At 48.0% G+C, this 20,780-nt stretch overlaps 1 protein-coding gene and 1 long non-coding RNA gene across 6 annotated transcripts in view; one reads left to right on the plus strand and one right to left on the minus strand.

Moving 5' to 3' along the window:
- Positions 1–20,780, minus strand: part of LOC105474942 (dipeptidyl peptidase like 6) — a 1,161,442-nt gene that overhangs the window by 115,322 nt on the left and 1,025,340 nt on the right. For all 5 annotated transcript variants that reach the window (XM_011729883.3, XM_011729885.3, XM_011729882.2 and 2 more), the window contains exons 9-10: positions 14,013–14,167; positions 10,667–10,764 (exon numbers count right to left, since the gene is read on the minus strand). In XM_011729883.3, the coding sequence (XP_011728185.1) occupies positions 10,667–10,764; positions 14,013–14,167 (253 nt within the window). The remainder of the gene's footprint in view (positions 1–10,666; positions 10,765–14,012; positions 14,168–20,780) is intronic.
- Positions 3,035–10,769, plus strand: LOC139362681 (uncharacterized). The gene is made up of 3 exons (XR_011621835.1): positions 3,035–3,119; positions 8,399–8,582; positions 10,644–10,769. It is a non-coding gene; the product is annotated as an uncharacterized lncRNA (long non-coding RNA).

Raw genomic sequence — 20,780 nt, forward strand, 5'->3', positions numbered from 1 at the left:
GGGGGTGGGGACAAGCAGTTCCTGCCTTAACAAGGCCCCGGGTGATTCCAATGCACGCTCGAGTGGAGAACTACTGACTGGAGATGAGCGATCCCCTGTCTGGCAGTGGGCGACCACAGGAGAATAACTCCAAGCGCTATTTAACTATAGATCTCCATTCCCAAATCTGCCCTTACTAAATGTTATTTGAATGGGTAAATGTATTGATAGGCAGGTAAAGTGCTTCAGAATAAAGACAGATTTGGTAGCAGTTAAAGGAGAGGAGAAAATAGGATTTGAAGTGGAATCATTTTTTAACACGAGGCTGGAGCTGGGTGCTGAAAGACGCAATAATCTATCTGATTGTCAAGATGAAGAGAGATATTGAAGCATTTTGATAATCACAGAAAATAGATGGTCATATTTTAATAATCATCAAATTCCATTTTAAAAAGAGCATGATACCAAAATATTAACAGGAAGTGAAGATTCTGGGAAGAAATGCTACCAAATCTCTCTTTATTCTAAAGCACTATATCTGCCTACCAATGCACTGATACATCCAAGCGCATCTGGTCAGGGCTTGGCATGTGGGAGACACGGTTCCAGGTGCTGACAGTGCAGAGATGGGCAAACCACTAACTTCAGCACAGGGTGGGGACTGCCATGGATTATGTAGGGGAGCATGTGCAATGGCACAGCCTGGCTGAGAAAACGTTATTACATTCCATGAATCCCTGGCCAAAGGTGCCTTCAAATCAGAATATAGTGACTCTTCCTGGTGAGAAGCATATGAATTTTTTATTAGCCCATTTGTTTGCCATAAAATATTAATAGAGCATTGTCTCTGTCACAGGGATTAATGTGCTGTGATACTTCTTTGTGTTCCAAATCCTGGAAACTGTTCAGACAGTTGTGTGGCAGTAAAGGGCGAGGGGAACAAAGCCAGTTTATCTCATGAAATAAAGGGCCCACAGTTAACTCTGGTATTTTTAGCAAGGTTTACCCCATGGATTGAGCAGGGGCACACAAATGTTATGAGAGAGGACATTTTAAAAGATGATGTGCTTTAATAGAGGGCACCCTTGAGCAAACTGAAATGATCCTAAATACCAAGTGCTGCTCTACTAAAGTGTACAGTTCCACATCTGAGTATGCTCTTGGGCAGACATGCAATTGCATGAAAACATCTGCAGGCAGAGTGCACTCTACAAAACAGAAAAGTGACGACTTAAGACAAATTACTATTTGATGTCCCTTTCCATAATTTCACTTTCCATGTAGGAGTAGACCATGCTGCCTTTCCCTTCCATCTCAAGGGCTGGCTATAATGCAGGGCCAGCTGTCAGGATGAGGGAGAAGGAAGCGAGAGGGTGTCACAGAGAACACACCTTAGGGACTGTGGCATCCTTTTTCAACAATTTAATACTTTGAACATGAAGAGATCCAGTGAATAGGAGTGGTGGGGGTAAAGCCATGTTGTCCTTTTCCCAGCCATTCATTTTCACACACTCAGCATCCATCTATCTATTTGTCCATCAGTCTGTCTGTCCATCCATCCATCCATCCATCCATCCATCCATCCATCCATCCATCCATCTACTGTTCATTCCTCTCACCCATCCATATATCCATCAACCATTTATCCTTTTACTCATCTATCCACCCATCCACCCATCATCCCTCTATCCATTAATTCATCCAACTATCCATCATCCATCCATCCACCCATCCGTATACTCATCATCCCTCTATTCATCCACCCACCCATCATCCATCCATCCGCTCATCCATCATCCATCTATTCATCCACTCATCCGTTCATTATCCATCGATCCACCTATTCATCTATCTATCCCTCCACCCATCCATCATGCATTTATCCATTCATAATCCATCCCTCCACCCAACCAAGCATCACCCATCCATCTATTCATCACTCACCTACCCATCCATGGACTCAACCTGTCTCTTCAATATTTGCTCATGCCTCAATGCATGTTAACACATTTAAAAACATGATGCTAGGTAAATTTTGCCAAGTCTTATTTTCCTGCAGATGCCATGAAATCCATGTACTGAATTTGCTAGCAGTGGTCCATGGCAAGAAACTGCAGATGTCACTTACGCCCTTGGAGTTTACCAGCACTGGCTCACCAGCCCAGTGACTCTGCCTTGGCAAACCTTGTCCAGTGTTTCAGTGTTTTACTGACAATTTCAGATGTCAAGACTGTTTTGCTAGCTGGAAGATATGGCTAACAGAGGTGTTTTATTGATGAGGATGGAGAGGCAGAATCCCATTTTATTTTTCTGATGCCTCCTGCTCGTTGTAAGCCTGCCAAACAGTCAATCATTCCCTGCATTTACAGTGTCTTCAGAACAATCCAGCTGCCCTTTCAAACACAGGCCATGACAATGTAAAACATACTTTCTTCACCAGAAACTTATTATTCTGACAGCTGTGACTCAGATTTCCAGCCTCCTACAGCACTGGATATTTTTATTAATGATCCCATGATCAACAGGAACTTTGTGAATTTCCTTTTCAGCGCATCAGTAAAGATCTGGCATTTCTCTAGTCTGGAGCTTCTCCGTCACCCTAGTCACTGGGAATGGCTTTTCACCCTAATGAATAACAAAGACCCTGCCCTGGTCTGATGCTGTAAACATAAGGCTGTAAACAAAGCTGTCTGCTGGAGCCATTCTCCTTGAACTGGTGCCCCCTAAGATGAATCCATTTGAGTATTTAGGTACCCAGATGATTTCTTTAACACACAAGGTGGAAACAGAGATAGGACTACAGCTGAGGGGAACAGAGCACATTTATGCAATTGTAATTTACACCCAGACCACTTCCAAAAAATTGGAAGGCAAATTTGGATAAAACAATATATCTTCCCAGACAAAAGAGAGATTAGGACAATGTTTAGGTAAGATGGCAGATTCAGGGATGGGGTGGGACGGGGGGTTGGGCTTATCTATAATTTGTGAAATGCTGCTGCTGAGAAGGGCTTCTCTGCCTTGGCCACACTTAGGAATCACCTGAGGATGTTTGAACAACCCCAGCATCCAGATGGGCCACACCCTGAGGGAGGAAAGCAGGAAGAACAGAGGTTTTGCCAGCAAACCCTCCAAACGAGGTTTGTGCCACAAGAAAGTTCAAGCACAAGGGGAAATGCAGTAGGCGCGACAGCTCTTAAACAATACTGAGCAAAGGCTGTGGTGATGGGAGACTCGTGTTCAAGTTCTGGTTCTACTGCTAATTAAAAGTGCAACCACAGGCAAGTCAGGTCATTGTAAATGTGAGAGGTTATTGATATTGTAAATGTGAGGCAGGAGAGCTTGTTTATGATAGGGAAGGAGGCAGAGGAGACCTCAGAAGGGAGAGCAACTGGGACCAAGTGAGGGGTGACAGTGGTGGTGGTGGAAGTAGAAGTGATGATGGTGGTGGTGGTGGAGGCGATGGTGGGGGTGGTGGTGATAGTGGTGGTGGTGGTGGTGGTGGAGGTGGTGGTGGGGGTGGTGGCAGTAGGGGTTGTGGAGATGATGGAGGTGGTGGAGTTGATGGTGGAGCTGGTGGTAGTAGAGGTTGTGGAGATGATGGAGGTGGTGGAGGTGATGGTGGACCTGGTGGTGGTAGAAGTTGTGGAGGTGATGGATGTGGCAGAGGTAGTGGAGGTGATGGTGGGGGTGGTGGTGATAGTTGTGGTGGTGCTGGAGGTGATGATGGGTTGGTGGTGATAGTGGTGATGGTGGTGGTGGTGGTGGTGGAGGTGATGGTGGGGGTGGGGGTGGGGGTGGGGTAGGGGTGGGGTTGGTAGAGGTTGTGGAGGTGATGGAGGTGATGGTGGTAGTGGAGGTGATGGCACGAGTGGTGGTGATAGTGGTGGTGGTTGTGGAGGTGATGGTGGAGCTGGTGGTGGAAGTTGTAGAGGTTGTGGGTGGTGGTGGTGATGGAGCTGGTGGTGAAAGTTGTAGTGTTGGAAGTTGTAAAGGTTGTAGAGCTGGTGGTGGTGGAGGTTGTATAGGTGGTGAAGGTGGTGGTGTTGGAAGTTGTAGAGGTTGTGGGGGTGATAGAGGTGGTGGTGGTGATGGTGATGGAGCTGGTGGTGAAGTTTGTAGTGTTGGAAGTTGTAAATGTTGCGGAGGTGGTGGTGGTGGAGGTTGTATAGGTGGTGAAGGTGGTGGTGTTGGAAGTTGTAGAGGTTGTGGTGGTGATAGAGGTGGTGGTGGTGATGGTGATGGAGCTGGTGGTGAAGGTTGTAGTGTTGGAAGCTGTAAAGGTTGTGGAGCTGGTGGTGGTGGAGGTTGTGTAGGTGGTGAAGGTGATGGTGTTGGAAGTTGTAGAGGTTGTGGGTGGTGGTGGTGATGGAGCTGGTGGTGAAAGTTGCAGTGTTGGAAGTTGTAAAGGTTGTGGAGCTGGTGGTGGTGGAGGTTGTATAGGTGGTGAAGGTGGTGGTGTTGGAAGTTGTAGAGGTTGTGGGGGTGATAGAGGTGGTGGTGGTGATGGTGATGGAGCTGGTGGTGAAGTTTGTAGTGTTGGAAGTTGTAAATGTTGCGGAGGTGGTGGTGGTGGAGGTTGTATAGGTGGTGAAGGTGGTGGTGTTGGAAGTTGTAGAGGTTGTGGTGGTGATAGAGGTGGTGGTGGTGATGGTGATGGAGCTGGTGGTGAAGGTTGTAGTGTTGGAAGCTGTAAAGGTTGTGGAGCTGGTGGTGGTGGAGGTTGTGTAGGTGGTGAAGGTGATGGTGTTGGAAGTTGTAGAGGTTGTGGGTGGTGGTGGTGATGGAGCTGGTGGTGAAAGTTGCAGTGTTGGAAGTTGTAAAGGTTGTGGAGCTGGTGGTGGTGGAGGTTGTATAGGTGGTGAAGGTGGTGGTGTCGGAAGTTGTAGAGGTTGTGGTGGTGATAGAGGTGGTGGTGGTGATGGTGATGGAGCTGGTGGTGAAGGTGGTGGTGTTGGAAGTTGTAGAGGTTGTGGAGGTGGTGGTAGTGGTGGTGGTAGTGGTGGAGGTTGTATAGGTGGTGAAGGTGGTGGTGTTGGAAGTTGTAGAGGTTGTGGAGGTGGTGGTAGTGGTGGTGGTGGTGGTGGAGGTTGTATAGGTGGTGAAGGTTGGGGAAGAGGTGGTAGTGATGATGGTGGTGGTTTTTTGGGGGGGTGGTACTCAAGCCATCAGGTATGAGAACTCTACTGTTCTGTGATGTTTTCATGGCTTTGATGACCCTCAGCTTTCCCAAGGCTTGTGCACATACCATGTTTGGTATAAATTGGAAAGAGAGAAGGCTGAGTTTTGCATCTGGGTCAGCAGGGAGGTGTCATGGGCAGTGCATGTTGGGGAGACGCCTGGAGGCAGAGGAGGCTATGAGTGTGTAAGCTGCCCTGGAGCTGGGGGCATCTGGCATCACTGTGTGCAGTTAGCAGCCATGGGCTGGTCAAATACATGTGGGTGTGCTGGGTCTTCATATGGTGCTCAGAGGAGAACAGGAGGAAACAGACATCTGTGTCTGGAGCTCTGTTTCTATCCTATAGCTTGTCTACATCTCTATCACAATGCCATTTATGTAAGCGTGCGCATACCCGAGCAACAATACAGGCTTTACAAAAACACAGAGGAACAAGGGTCCTCTAAGCATTTGAAATAGGTGCCTATGAGGTGGCGAGGGCATGGGAGTAGGGACTAACGTTGAAAAAGAGCAAATCAATAAAATGAGAGAGGCCTGCATGGACCAACCATGCTCCTGTGCCAGGAGCTGCACAGCATCTAAATCCTTGGTGCTTGGGATCAAAACAAACAACTAAAAGAAAATGAAAGTGAGAGGCCTCTGAGCCTTTCATGGGCTGTGGGTGGTGGAGGAGTGAGTCTCCGCACCTGTGCACAAGTGCATCAGGGACATGGGTGGTTTTGTGTCTTGGGTTCTGGGAGCCCTTTACCACCTCTACTTGCCAGGGAATCAGGAGAAGAGCAGCTGTGCTGCAACCGAACAGGATCTTTGGAGGCAAATAACAGTACACATCAGCACAGGGCAACATGTCTTCAGAATGATAGTGCTGGCTATCTGCCGCATCTTAATTCAACACACAGCTCAACTGCTCGGGAAAGGCCGGAGGAAACCGGCAAAAAATAAGCACATTTGTTTTATCAGTGCAGCTGGGTTTCCGTGTGAAAGCATAGGAACCACAGCACAGCGATTTGCATTTATTTTTTTCCACCCACAGGATAGACTGTGTTTACTCTTTCCTGGTCAGGTTCAGCTTAACAAGGCCTGGGTCCCTGCGTTAGCTTGAGGAAGGCTAAGCTCTACTCTGGGCCCACCGCTCTTCTCTTTAACAGAGCCGTTTCCCAAGAGGGCCTCCAATTTCGCCTGGGATCCTTCTGAGGTCTGAAAAACCATCCTGAACACTTCCCACTCACCCCACAAGGGGCACGTCTGCTCCTAGGTGCGGCTCCTGCCACACTTCATTGCAGCCCCTGGCTACAAGCTGTCCAGGCCTCTCGGAATGTGAGCTCTCGTTGGGAGAGGCCACACGTCTTCATCACCCAAGGGCCTCACACAGCACGTGTCACATGGATGATGATAAGTGCTTGCCAATGCAAAGATTTGAAAGTGCAGACTTAACTCTCCCTGCATCTAAGAACCATTGGAGAAGTCAATCTAGTTAACAAGCAAACAAGAAAAAAAAATTGAAAATGGGTGGCATAAAGGTTAGATAGCACATACGTGAAATGCTTTCTGCCTTCCTCTTGGTTTGTAAGCTAGCCTGCTGAAATAAGCTGTAGGCTTCCAGAAACCTCTGCATCTATCCCTTCCTAGGTGCTCAGGGGCATGGCTTAGGGTTCATTCCTTTTGTGTCCCTCCGCATATGAGGTGTCTTAGTTTTAGTTAGTTCCTTTAGCATCCTGTGCTTGAGAGGGCAAGATGTCATCCATGGCTAAATAACGAATAAGTTTTGGTTCTTAAAAAGGTACCAGCACAACTGAAGACATCTCAAGCTTCAAGAATCCCATGCAAATGAGATTTTACTGGCTAATGCTGAAGCCAAGGCATCCATCCAGCCAAAGTTCCAGAGCCCTGTTGCAGAACTGGAGCCAGTGCCCACCCCACAGGAACTAACATCCCTGCCTCAACAACTTCCTGTTCTAGGTGGCAGGCGGGAAAATGAAAATGAAACCATTTAAAAAGTACCTAAAAATCCCATTGGGATGAATAGAAGGAAGAAAATGAAAGCAGGGGTGGGGCTGCCGTGTGAAATGTGGTTATCAGGGAAGTCACTGTGGAAGCCATGTATTTGATCAGGACCTAAGTGGGGAGGAGCTCCCTGGGCAGAGGGGAGCCTCTGGGCAGATCCTCATATGGGAGTGACCCAGCCGATGTGAGGGGAGATAGAAAGGGTGCACATGGCCTATCTATCTATCTATCTATCTATCTATCTATCTATCTATCATCTATCTATCTTTCTATTTATCTATCTATCTATCATGGGGGCTTCTGAGGCCACTGTAGGAAGTCTGGCCTTTACTTGGAGAGAAATAGAAGCCACTAGATGTCTGGGAGCAGCGGGTATGTGGCCTGATGTCGTTTAAAGGGTTACTCTGGCTGCTGTGTGGGGTCAGCAGTGGGTGGGGCAGGAGGGGGCAGTGCTGGTGGGCCAGGCCAGGAGGAGTAGGGAGCCGCAAGGGGTTGCAGGCTGATGCCAGGCACCTGCCAAGAGGATCCCCAGCACAGAGGGACGTAAAGGAGGCCTGGGACCCTGGAAGGTGGAGTTGCCCTGGACCATGATGGGGAGACTGCAGGGAGCAGGTGTAGACTAGGAGAGCAGGAGCTTGGCTTTGACTGGGTTCGGCCTGAGGTGTTGTGTAGACAGTGTCAGCAAATGGATCTGAAGGTGGTAAAGAGACAGCTGGGATCACTGGGCCCTCCTCCAGGGCAATGCTGGGCTTGATTCCCAATTACAGGGGCAGTTTCAACCCTGCTGGGGTAGGCATCTCTCTCGGATGGCTGACTAACCCGGCAGACTCACCCTAGGATGTCCTTCAGTTGCCTCTATACAATTGGCTCTCGATGGTTCTATGGCCTCTTTTTAAGAGCTCACTGGCTCCCTTATTAATTAATGAGTTAAATAAAATCTTGGACACATGTTGATTGATTTTGTCGGAGAATCACAACTTGACCATGTAAAAATTATATGGTGACCACGCCCAGTAGCGATGCTGGTTGGGTGGTTGGCTTTTTGAACCTAGAGTCCTGACCCAGGCCAGGCTGAGGTACACAAGTGAGAGTTGTCCACATAGAAGGGGCACTTATAGCCACAAGACAGAACGATCGGAGGAGCCAGCCCTATGATCTGTGCCTTATCTCATCTAACTTTCATAACTGTCCACGAGAGTAAACATGTTTATTATTAAAATTATCTCCATTTTACAGATGAGGAAACTGAATCAGGGAGGCTGAGTAACTTGACAGAGCCCACAGAGCCAGAACTCGAACCCAGGCAGTTGGCTAGTGAACCTTCAGTAGTCCTCAATCTGGGGACACTGGGCAATGGCTGGAGACATTTGTGACGGTCACAACTGGAGGGGGAAAAGGCGAATATTACAGCGTCTCACAGGTAAGGCCAGGGATGCTGCCTAATGCTCTATGGTACACAGGACTGTCCCCTACATCACAGAATTGCTGAGCCCCAAATGTCACTAGCATGGACATGCAGAAACTCTGACCTCAGCCGTGACACTGCCACCCTCCAGACCAGGTGGCCTCCTCTTCCACACGTCTCCACAGCCCTTCTCACACCTGCAGGGATTTACTTGCTAGTAACAACTTCTTCAGGATCCAGGGTCCCCTCCACACTGTGAACTTCGTTTGCCACCAAATTCCCAGTGCTCAGGCAAATGGCTGGCAAATACTAAACATCTGCGCTACATTGAGTCTGGGATTTCTGATATATCTGTGCTGACTTTTTAAAACTCTCAAAGATGTGTGATAGAGAAGCAGTATGAGAAGGTGTGACATTTACATGCTACGAATTTGTATTACGTATAAAACACATTATTGCACTGAGCTTAGGAAATGAGACTAACCAGAAAACCTGAAGCCCAGCATCCAGGCTTCAAGTCCTGGCTACGCTAATTTTTCATTGTCCTTGAAGCTAATCAAGCCTGTGGAAACAGCAGCACCAAATTGACTAAACGAGATTTTCAATTAACTCAAACAGATGGCTGAAATTTTCCAGGTGACTTTCCATATTAATTCAGTGAGTTTGCTGGACCAGGCCCCAGGAGGCTTGGCAGGGATAGGGGCTGAAAGGAAAACAATAAAAAATATGGAACTTCAGGAGAAAAGCCAAAGCAATCCTCTGAACTTTAAAAAAAATCTCAGCAAAAATATCACCAGCCAAATCAATTCACCTCTCCGAACCAGCGCATGTCTTGGGCTGACGCCCCAGTGGTCAGTCATCCCTGGGACCAGCTGCTGGGGGCTAGGTTCATTAACCCTCTGGAGACTCAGGTCCTCCCATGTTGGGGAGAAGACTCATGCAGGGCTGAGAGGGACAGGCAGTGCCTCACCCTTCCTAGAGCACTGGGCTTCTGGGCTTCATCCGTCCGCCTGGGGATCTTACAACATTATAAGTTTCATTGAAGAAAGACGAGGGGAAGGAACCTCAGTAGAATTCTGCAGAGGTCTCAGGCTTCTGTGCAGGAGCTCGGGGTGTAGGGCAAAGGTGGCATTGGAGCCACTGCAGGACACAAGCACATCATTCAGAGAGGTCCAGAGTCACCAGGTGCCAGAGCATTCATCCCTGAGCTAGACCCGAGACCTCAATTCCTGCCCTTCCAGAAGCTGCCAGAAGCTACTAGTAACATGGAGTTTTGAATGGAATAATAAAGGCCCAGGCTAGAGGTACAGCAAAATATGGGTTGGGTCTTTGCTGAGCCTCAGAATGAGTTATTCTTGGTTTAAATAGTGCCATTCATGAAATTTCAGAATCTGTGTATGAGTGGGTCCTAGCACTGCTAAAATCCCCTCCTCTTTTTGAGTCTCCCATCAATATTCTTGACAGACAGAAGGCTGATGATGGCATAGCTGGACTCTGGAAGTATAAGCAGTCCACAGGCTGCTTGAATTTGGGGAAAATACTAAACTGATATTTAGACCACTTCACTTCAATTCTAAATCAGTTGTTTTTAGAAAAAAATTGACCACAATCAGATACTAATAATAATAACTCAATGACATTGTTAATACCTTCCACAGGGTTGGGACCTTACCAACTTTATGAGAATAGGATTTGCCACTGGCAAGTTGCTCCACGCTCTAAAAAATGCTCTAGAAATAGAGCACCATTTACGGAAGGTCAGATTCCATGGACTGTCTTGGGAAGACTGCATCATTTCCTCTGGTGTCCCCCTGAGGCATGCCTGGGGCCCAGTCATCCCCCTCCCAGAGGAGCCCAGCTCCCGGGAGGATAACCTGCACCTGACCTAAGATAAGAAATAATAGTACTTGGTGAATAGTATTCTTTTCCTAGAAAATGGAATCATAAAACAGTGAGGAAATCTTTAGGAAAGGTACCTTTTTCTTGGATGTTTAAATTTGTTGTAAGATAAATCTGATCCAGAAGAGACCATGTACATTGAACATTCACCTTCGTTTTCTTTTTTTTTTTTTTCAGTAACATAATAGAAGGAAGCAAACCTCATCCGTGGATCATCAGGTGGCATCATCTCCAGATCATGGGTGGGTCCATTTAAGCCAATAACATGTAGGGAAATGCTGGGGTTCTCACTTCCAGCCTGGGAATTAAAAAGGGGCAGAGATATGAACAAGCAGCCTCATGCAAGAGTGAACTTCGGCTCTGCAAAGCCTTTCCCAGGAGATTCCTCCATATTAAGAAGTAGAATTAATGTGAAGAACAGATGGTTCATGTGTGGGGTTTTCAAAAGGACAAAGGGTTAAGTGGGCTGATTCTTGCTCTTGCAGAATCCCACCCACTTCCCATTCCAACCAACTGCCTGGTTTGGCAATGTCAAGCAAGTACTGAACCCCTTGCTTAAAAGAGAAGACAAGAAGAGGAGTGGAGGAGAAAAGATGGATTGGATGCCAGGAAGGGGAAAGTTGGAGGTGAGCAAATGATGGACATTGAGGAGCTGTGGCCATGCTCAGTGTGGGGAGAGATTAATTCCTTCAAAAAGGAACTGGGGCACTATTCTGCTTCCCTGCTCCCCACTCTCTGGGGGACAAGTATGGGTCTGGGGAGAGATGTGGAGTTTCTTCTTCAGGGGGACTTCAGGGTCTTGTCTGATGCTCTCACTTCCATCCTGCAGAAGACGTTCAGGTTTACAGAGGCTATCAGGCCCACGACAGGGCATGTCAGGCAAGCTTGCCTATTCATGCCTCTGAGGAGTGGGTGGGACTGGGGCAAGGAGCATCTGAATTCTGTCAGCCAGAATATGTTGATTTTCTATTAAAATATGAAACCCCAAATCTTGAGTAATCTGGGATTTCATAATCCCAGCTTCAGAGCACCTGTCTGAGGGTTCACTGTAAAATCAAGGGCACCCTACTGGATTCCAGGTTATCACTCCTAGATTGGGGAAACTCCCACAAAAAGACAATCATGGGAACAATTCATCTCCAGGTCAGATGAAGGTCAGACAGTCACCAGCTCTTCCGGTGGGTGGGGTGGCTGTGAACAGCTGGTAAGAAACGTAGAAGGGTTAGAAGGAACTAGCATCAGTCCAGTACACTTTTCTCTATTTAACTATGCTTCCAACTAAAATCCTGGACCCTTCCACATGCTACAGACTAAGACCAATCAAGGTTAGCTGAAAAAGGAGTGAAGGAATTCTGTCAAAGGCAAATCCACACATGTTAACGTCCAGATGCTCTCAGAATCCGAAAAGGCAGAAAGGAAGGCTATGGCCATGAGAGCCTTGTGCTTCTTCCTTCTGGGGCTCCCTTGGATGTTGGCCATGCTGATCAAAGGCTGTTGAAAAGAGCCTGTATTACCAGGTGTATGGACTGAATATGTCCCTCAATTCATACAGTGCAGCCCTAACCCCCAGTGTGATGCTATTTGGAAGTAAGGTCTTTGGGAGGTGATTGAGGTTAGATAAGGTCATGAGGGTGGCACCCTTGTGATGAGATTCGTGTCCATAAAAGGAGAGGAAGAGACACCAGAACCCTCTCTTGCCCTTTCATGTGAAGACATGGCAAGAAGGTGGCTGTCTGCAAGCCAGGAAGAGAGCCCTCACCAGGAACCAAATCAGCTGGAACCCTAATCTTGGACTTCCAGCCTCCACAACTATGAGAAAGAAATTCCTGCTGTTTAAGCTGCTTAGGTCTGTGTTATTTCGTTGTGGCAGCTGGAGCTAAGACACCAGGTGTTTCCTTTCTCTAGGCTGTCACTCTGGGAACCTTACTGGCCTCATGTATCTGCCTTATATGTTATCAATCCTCTTGCTGTAAACTGTAAGCCAGCAGGTCTGTGGGGGTGATTATGGCAGAGCAGGCACATACCATCAGCTTTCAGAGCTCTCTGGTGGGCTAGGATGCTGAGGTTTAAATGCCCCCTGGCAGAGGCAGCTCATGGCAGGAAGTGAGCCTCCAGTCACCAGGCAGGGTGCAGGCAGGAAACTGCTCACCTCCATCCAGCCCAGGGGTCTTGGAGAAGTCTAGTGAAGCCAGAGGCCAGCATGGCAGACCCTGCGTGTCCATGGGAGCTGTGTCCACACTCGGGCACTGGCCTCTCTCCAGCTGAATGGCTGTGGAGGTTTTAGCATCAGGCCCTCCACTCACACTGGGATGCTTTGATTTGGTAACAAAGCGAGATTTGGATGTCCCTGCTTCCCCCAATATTCCCTCCCAGCCACTGGAGACTTGCTGTTCTACCAGCTCATTGGGTCAGAACATGACTGTCTTGGTCCCTCTATAGGGACCTGCTATAAAAAAATACCATAAACTGAGTGGCTCACAAACAATAGCAATGCATCTCTCACAGCTCCGGGGACTGGAAGTCCAAGATCAAGGTGCTAGCTGGTTCAGTATCTGGTGAGAGCCCAATTTCTGGTTCACAGAGGATGCTTTCTTGCTGTATCGTCACATGGTGGAAATAGGGAGGGTCTCTCTGGGGTCTCTTTTATAAGGTGATATGGTTTGGCTGTGTCCCCACCCAAATCTCATCTTGAATTCCCATGTGTTGTGGGAGGGACCCGGTGGGAGGTAACTGAATCATGGGAGCAGGTCTTTCCCATGCTGTTCTCCTGATAGTGAGTAAGTCTCACAAGACCTGATGGTTTTAAAAAGGTGAGTTTCCCTGCACAAGCTCTCTCCTCTTGTCTGCCGCCACGTAAGACATGCCTTTCACCTTCCGACATGACCGTGAGATCTCCCCAGCCACGTGGAACTGTGAGTCCAATAAACCTTTCTTTCCTAAATTGCCTAGTCTTGGGTATGTCTTAATCAGCAGCACGAAAACAGACAAATCCGTAAGGGCACAAATCCCAATCATGAAGGCTCTGCCCTCCATGTCTTGTCACCTCCCAGTGATCTCCCTCCTAATACCATCACCTTGGGGGTTAGGATTTTAATGTATGAATTTGGCAAGAACACAAACATTTAGCCTGTAGCAGTGACCACGTGCAAAACAGCCTTGCCCAGACCCAGGGGACCAGGGGCAGATGGAAGTCTTTCTGACCTCCCAGAGGCCAAGAGCAAAGTAGAAATAAGATGCGTGAGAGAGGTCAGGTGCACTTTCATCACTGGGGAGTGGTGAGGGGAGGTACCCTATGTATTTTGGTTCAGTGAAGTTCAGTCAGGTGATGAACAGTAGTTCGATTGTCTAAAAGAAGTAAACCTGCCAATGACTCAGCTCAACAGAGGTGGGAATGTAATGCAATGTAATGAGACATGATTAATCTTTCTTTTGTTAACTGCTTCGCTCATATACACGTCTGATGATCACGTCTGCACACTGAGTGAGCAGGGCTGGGGTGCTCATGAATAATTTAAAGAATTTGCTGTGCAGTGTCCCTTTGCCTACCTTGGGATAGTGGTAGGGCTTCACGGTGGGGTAGACGGAGCCGGTGTAAGTTGGGAGCTCCATGAGAGGGACACGGGAATCATTGATGGTGGCGTAGGCGAGTCTCGTGCCGTCCGGAGACCACCAATGTGCGATGTGTGTCTTCAAAATCTCCTCTAAGGGAAAACAGAGTAGAGAAATGTGAATAGTAACAAGTGAATGGAAATCGGAGCTGCACACGCAGGAACATGAGGTGGCCAGGAAAGAAATGAGTCCCTGCAGAGTCCCTTATCTGCTACAATCTTTGAGGAATCTTCACTGTGTCCTGCACATGCTTATATTTCTTGGGGGCTCAAGAAATGTCTGATGCTGGTGACTAAGTCCAGCACAGGAAAACCTCATTAACCAAAGCTCAACCAAACAGATGCTAATCATCTGGAAATGTTTTTTTTTTTTCTTTGTACACATTTGAACACTATGAGCCCAACATGTACTTTTGAGTTGAACTATGATTGGACTATTGTTGATTATTACTTTAGTATGATTAGAAAAACAGCACTGGAGAAAGTAAATTCACATGGAAGCATGTCCCATGCAGATGGAACCAAATGAGAAAGTGAGCTCTGGCAGAGGCTGAGTCACCCAAAAGCAGGCCAGGGATTAACGCACACACAGAGCTCCCTCCTCAGATAATGAGTCCAAAGGCCCAGCATGCTTCTTGCAGTACACAAAGGGTGCAAGCTCACTATGTGTGGCTTCTTACAAGAAGGGTACAAGCTCACTATGCATGGTGGAAAACCAAAATGGATCCATCTTCAGAAGGACTGAAATGAAAGACTGATTCTCTTGGGCTTCAACCAGAAACACCCATTATTCTTTCCTAGCCCATCAGTGTCCTGGTTAGAGTTTTAATGACAGACGAGCTTTGTAAGGTGTGATCTCTATTCTAGAGGGGAAAATTCTATAGCATTTTTTTCAACACATTGGGAGGATACACTTCCCAAGTGTAACCAGTCAGAGAACGCATTTCATTGTGAACAGCTCTTGGGTCAAGGGGTTCTGTCTTATACAGGGTCTATATATCGTGAAACTAATTCCCTCTAGATTTGTTTCTAAAATAATGATTAAAATAATTTATGAGTCCCATTCAACTGGTTATTATTAGGTGTGTATCACAAATCTGCTCTATGTACCTGTAGTGTAGAAAGGTGATTAAGGAGCTTGAAAACACTTTGCAGAAACAAAATGAGGGCATCGAATACAACAGAACAACGTAAATTGGAAGGAAACCAAGGGCTGACTGCCCACAGGAGGGCACAGTCCCAGATAAGGAAGCAGCAGCCCACATCAGCAGACCTCCCAGGTCCCGTGCGGAGGCAGCAGGAGGAGACCAGCTGGTCAGGAGGAGGGTTCGTGAAGGGAGGCTTAGCACTGGGTCGGTGTCATCCACGGTGGCGTTTCGCAGCCAAGCCCAGAGGCCTGAAGCAGGCACGCTGCCCATGCTCCTCCTGGGGTGGGAGCAGGAGCCAGGCTCTGAGGGCAGTGGGGCTGGGGGTGAGATGTGCCCGCCTGCCCCCCCCACCTAGATTTCTGTGGCACCTGGTGTGGCACTGAGGGGGATGCTGCACCTCATTGAACCATGCTCCATGTCACACGAGTCTTCCTCATCTTGCCTTGGTCAGACTCCCCAGCAGAGAGCCCCCCACCAAAGGTAGTGCTGAGTCTGCCGCAGACTCCAGAACAACTCGGTGGAGTCTCCCGAAATACAAAGCCTGTGGTGGGTCTGACCTCTTGTCCCCTGGTGCATCCCGGAGTATGGAGAGCAGGGCTCTGTGAAAAATGAATTCAGGAGTCCTGGTGCCCTGGACTTGAGCCCTAGTTCTGCTGTGTGTTCTTGAGTCCTGATCTTCAAACTAGGGGCTCGACAGCTGCCTCTAGCGCCCCCTTCCCCTCTGCATCTGTCTCACAGCCTCAGAAGCTTTGGCAGTGCTGAGAAGCTCAGAAGCCTGAGGAGGTCAGTGAGGAGAAGACAAAGGAAGGAAGCCAGACCTCCAGGGTCTGTAATTTTCCAGTTGCTTTGGCAGCCAGGAGGTGGATGTTCAGGTGCGAGTTTGGGATGAGGTGACTCAGAAGTGACTTTATGCAGAGTCACCGGATCTGCCCGGTCTGCTCGCTTGGAATGGTGAGTAATTGACTCTAGCAGATGGTCTGCTGGAAAAAACAGGCACCATTTGCCATGCAATTTGTGGGTGATTGTGCTCAATCACGTCTGCACTGCAGGGCCACAAGAAAGGGGCCAATGGGGCTGGAGTACAGTCCCTGGGAGTGAGCAGAATTCACAGTGCAGAGGGAGAAGGTGCAGAGCCCACAGAAATTAGCAGAGGAGCCCTGCAGTGGTTTCCATGGGACATTAATTCACAGCCAACTCAGGAAAATCCAAAACAGAAAAACGGCTGCTGCAACAAGGGCTTTAAAAATGAAGCAGCTTTGGACAGAAACAAACAAACAACAATAACAACAAAACCCCTGAAGAGACAACTCATTTCTTTCTTTCCTCTGAACCCAAAGCAATCTTTTCTGAGACCAGAGGATGATAAATCATTGGCCACGTGCAACATCAGGCCACTTTCATTCCTACCCCGTAGGTTCCACAAGAGGCCACCAGGCAAGACGGGCAAGGGTCACCCCTCATTTCCAACCAAGGTGGTTTATATCTCATTTCTAGACTTGCTCTCTGAACTAAAGGAAATGCTACTGCTTGGTTCTGACCAGCACAGGCCAAAGTGGGTCATGCTTGTTGGGACAAGAAACTGAAAAAAATGTGGGTGAAGGCTGGCCATGAGGCTGGGCTGAGAATATTCTATTTCCATTGATCTCATCAACAAATGCCAGAGTGTTTCCATGAAGCTCAATTCACTCTTCAGAGAAATAGAACAAAACTATCACTACAGATTATCAAATGTAATGGTTAGAAGGAAACTTAGAGACACACCTTTAATCCCAGCCCTTTGGGAGGCCAAGGTGGGCGGATCACTTGAGGTCAGGCATTTGACACCATCCCGGTCAACATGGTGAAACCCTGTCTCTACTAAAAATACAAAAATTAGCTGGGCATGGTGGCAAACACCTGCAATCCCAGCTACTTGGGAGGCTGAGGCAGGAGAATCATCACTTGAACCTGGGAGGCAGAGGTTGCAGTGAGCCAAGATCTTGCCACTGCACTCCAGCCTGGGTGACAGCGTGAGACTCGGTCTCAAAAAAATAATAAAATAAAATAAAATAAAAGAACGGAACTTAGTGACCATCGGGTCATCGGGTTCAGGATGACAGGTATCTGGTGTGTGTGATTGCAGAGGGTAGTTCCTCTCAACGTCATCCCACATCGAGACGGTGGCACGTGTGAAGAACCTCTGCCATGCCAAAATGCTGGCCGTACAAAACTAGGGCAGCTTTAGTTTATTTTCCCTAAGTGTCCTTGAACACATCGCTCCTTGCCATTTTTATTTTCCTGTACGTTAGTTGCTCATTAACGTGATAATGAAGTATAAGAGACTAAGGGGTAAAAAAGAGCTGGGCAGAAGAAACCTTGACATTTTAGCATTAATTCCAAATGTCCCTATTCTGCAAACATTTTTCTGCAGAATTCCAGCTTAATGAGGCAGTTGGCTTAAATGCCATGCACCAAATATAGTTTAGAAGCAGAGTTTTGCAGAAGAAGAAAACCTATTTCATCAACGAAATTAATTGCATGGACTCCTGACTTGGAGCAAAATGAATCACTTGGCTTTCTGAGCAAGTACAATTAACTCGGAAAAACTGGAGAATACATCTTTTCTTCACCTTCCCTGTCCTGCTGGGGGCTATTTTCGCATCAGAAAAGAAAGATACACCCGGGGACAGTCGGTGGTCAATGGCTGCCTCCCTCGAAGATGCCAAAAGTTGTATCCAGAGCTTCAGCCCCAGGTAGGATCCGGGCTGTGTGTGTGTTTTTTTTTTTTTTTTCATTTCTTGTCACTATACCTTGAAGAGGCCAGTGCCATTATTTGGAGTGTTACTCATTCCTGCCAAACAGCATCAAGGTCACAGCCAGTAGGACAAAATCGCTTCGCGCTCAAGGCAAGAAAGGCCAATGAAGAGGAATCTTCGCGTGGTGCATCCCGGAGTATGGAGAGCAGCGCTCAGTGAAAAATGAATTCAGGAGTCCTGGTGCCCTGGACTTGAGCCCTAGTCCTGCTGTGTGTTCTTGAGTCCTGATCTTCAAAGCTAGGGGCTTGACAGCCGCCTCTAGCGTCCCCTTCCCCTCTGCGTCTGTCTCACAGCCTCAGAAGCTTTGGCAGTGCAGAAGCTCAGAAGCCTGCGGAGGTCAGTGAGGAGAAGACAAAGGAAGGAAGCCAGACCTCCAGGGTCTGTGATTTTCCCGTCGCTGTGGCAGCCAGGAGGTGGGCGTTCAGGTGCGAGTTTGGGATGAGGTGACATTTTCCACGTTGTTTGAGAGAACCGGATGAAAAGCCGGCCACCACTATGATTTCATATTTGCCTAGTGAGATTTACGGTGGTTTGCAGGGGAGTCCACTGAACTGTTGTGCATATGTGTGCGCTGCTGATACAGACACTGGGCCCCACTTCAGGCAGGAGAATTGGTATTTGTTGGGGACAGTGAGGAGGATATAGGCTCCTTTTCTGCAAAACCTCTTCAGGTGACTCTGGTGCACATTCCGGTTAACAATGACTGACTAGAAAAGAGGAAATCCTAGCATTTGCAACCTAATGGATAAACCTGGAGGACTTGTGCTCAGTGAAATAAGCCAGGCAGAAAGACGAATGCTGAATGATCTCACTCACACGTGTGCTGTGGTTTGGAGTGGTTTGTTTGTCCCCACTAAAGCTCATGTTGAAATCTAATTCCCAATGTGGAGGTGTTGGGAGGTGGGGACTAGTGGGAGGTGTCTGGGTTATGGGGGTGGATCCCTCATGAACGGTTTGGTGCTGCTTTCTTAGCAGTGAGTTCTCCCTCTGCAGAGAATGTGATGCACCTCCAAGCTTATATTAAGTCCCCCTTTAGAACTGAGGAATTGGAGGTTCAGGGAAATTAACCTTATTGAACAAAGACTGAGTACTCAATACACACAATTCCCTAGGGTATAGTAAGGTAGAGACAAAGCTTGTACGTTTGTAATACACTAAACAGAAGGAGAGCTGCAACTTGCAACACGGGGAAAGTGGCAAGGTAGAAACCGGAAAGAACTGTGGGGTCTGGGAAGTCAGAGAAGCCTCTTTCTTGTTGGAGGAAATCAGAGAAGGCTCTTGTGGAAGGTGGAATGGCTGAACCTGCTCATTTTCCCCAACACCCACGCTCCCTTCTCTTTTTAGTAAAAGAACCAATGGCTTGTAGTTGGGCACACAGCCTCCCAGGATAAAGACCTTTCCCAGCCTCCCCAGATGTGAGGTTGCTGGGGTGAGAAAAGGTGATGAGTGACACCTGGCTCCCGCCTTTAAGGGGAAAATGTGTGACCACCGCCTCTCTTTCCCACTTCTTGCTGGCTGGAGTGCAGAGCTCATTGGCCACACAGGTGACAGTAACACTATCGTGGACCTAAAAGGTCTAGCATAAGGTGAATTCTTGAGGTCATTAGTATAACATCAGATGAAGCTCCTCTAGCAAATCCACTGAGTGAGAGTGGTCTAGTCAACTCCATTCACAGGAGGAAGACAGAGCTGCCCATCAGGTGCCATTTTAGCCTCTACAAAGGACTCAAGCCCAGGAAAGGACAGCTCTCCCCTCTGTATTCTGGCAATGCTTTCACAGGGAAGAGACTCCGCTTCCAAATGACAGCCAAGGCCTAAGACGCAGTGCCCAGGGCGCGGCAGTGAAGAGCTCCCGCAGAGCTCCCGCAGAGCTCAGGTGTGGTGCAGATGGAGGTGGGGCATCCAAATCCATTGGTCTGCTGCTAGGTGAGTGCACAGCAGAAAGGGCACGAGGGTGTGGGTAGAGAGGGCACCAAGAGGAGTTCTAGAAAGTACAAAAAGGGAGGCCGGAAGTGAGGTAGACTTAAAAGCCCCTTGGCAGTTGTATCTAGGGGGTGCCCCACATCCTCCTGCTGCACCTGCCAATGAAGTCCAGCTAAAGAGAAATCCAAAGCCAGCTTAGGGCGCACAGATGTGAGGCTGAAGGGAAACAGGAAGCTTTAGGGTTCTCTGGGGAAATTGCACTTGCCCCTGTTTCTCTAAGAGTTCTCACGTGCGCTCCTGCAGAACGGGCTCCTTAGGACCTCACTGGCATTGTTTTTCTAGGTGAGGCAAGGCCAGTACTCTGTTGAAAGAAGGAAAGAAGAAAGAAAGAAAGAGAAAGAAAGAGAAAGAAAGAAAGAAAGAAAGAGAGAGAGAGAGAGAGAGAGAGAGGGAGGGAGGGAGGGAGGGAGGGAGGGAGGAGGCATGGAACATTAGAAGCCTCTTGCCAAGATGCCTCCACAGATACTTCTTGCCATTATTTCTGGTTAGGGGTTATTCATGCCCTTTCTTTATGAAGTCACTGATGTCTCAGTATAATTTGCTTCACAGAGACTGACGCCTTGCTGAGTGTGGCACACCGTATTTTCCAGTACTACCTTCGGTGCTACTTCCAGGGCATGAGACTCCCCAAAGGAGAAATGATTCTTTGCTCCTTGAACGAAGAGAATGTGGCAGAAAGTGATGCTTGTGAAACTAGGTCATAAAGGGTGTGTTACGGTTGGGATGTGTGTCCCCATCCGAATCTCATGTTGAATTGTCATTCTGATACCAGAGTTGGGG

Source organism: Macaca nemestrina, chromosome 4, assembly GCF_043159975.1.
Source record: "Macaca nemestrina isolate mMacNem1 chromosome 4, mMacNem.hap1, whole genome shotgun sequence".
In the NCBI taxonomy this organism is placed as follows: Eukaryota; Metazoa; Chordata; class Mammalia; order Primates; family Cercopithecidae; genus Macaca; species Macaca nemestrina.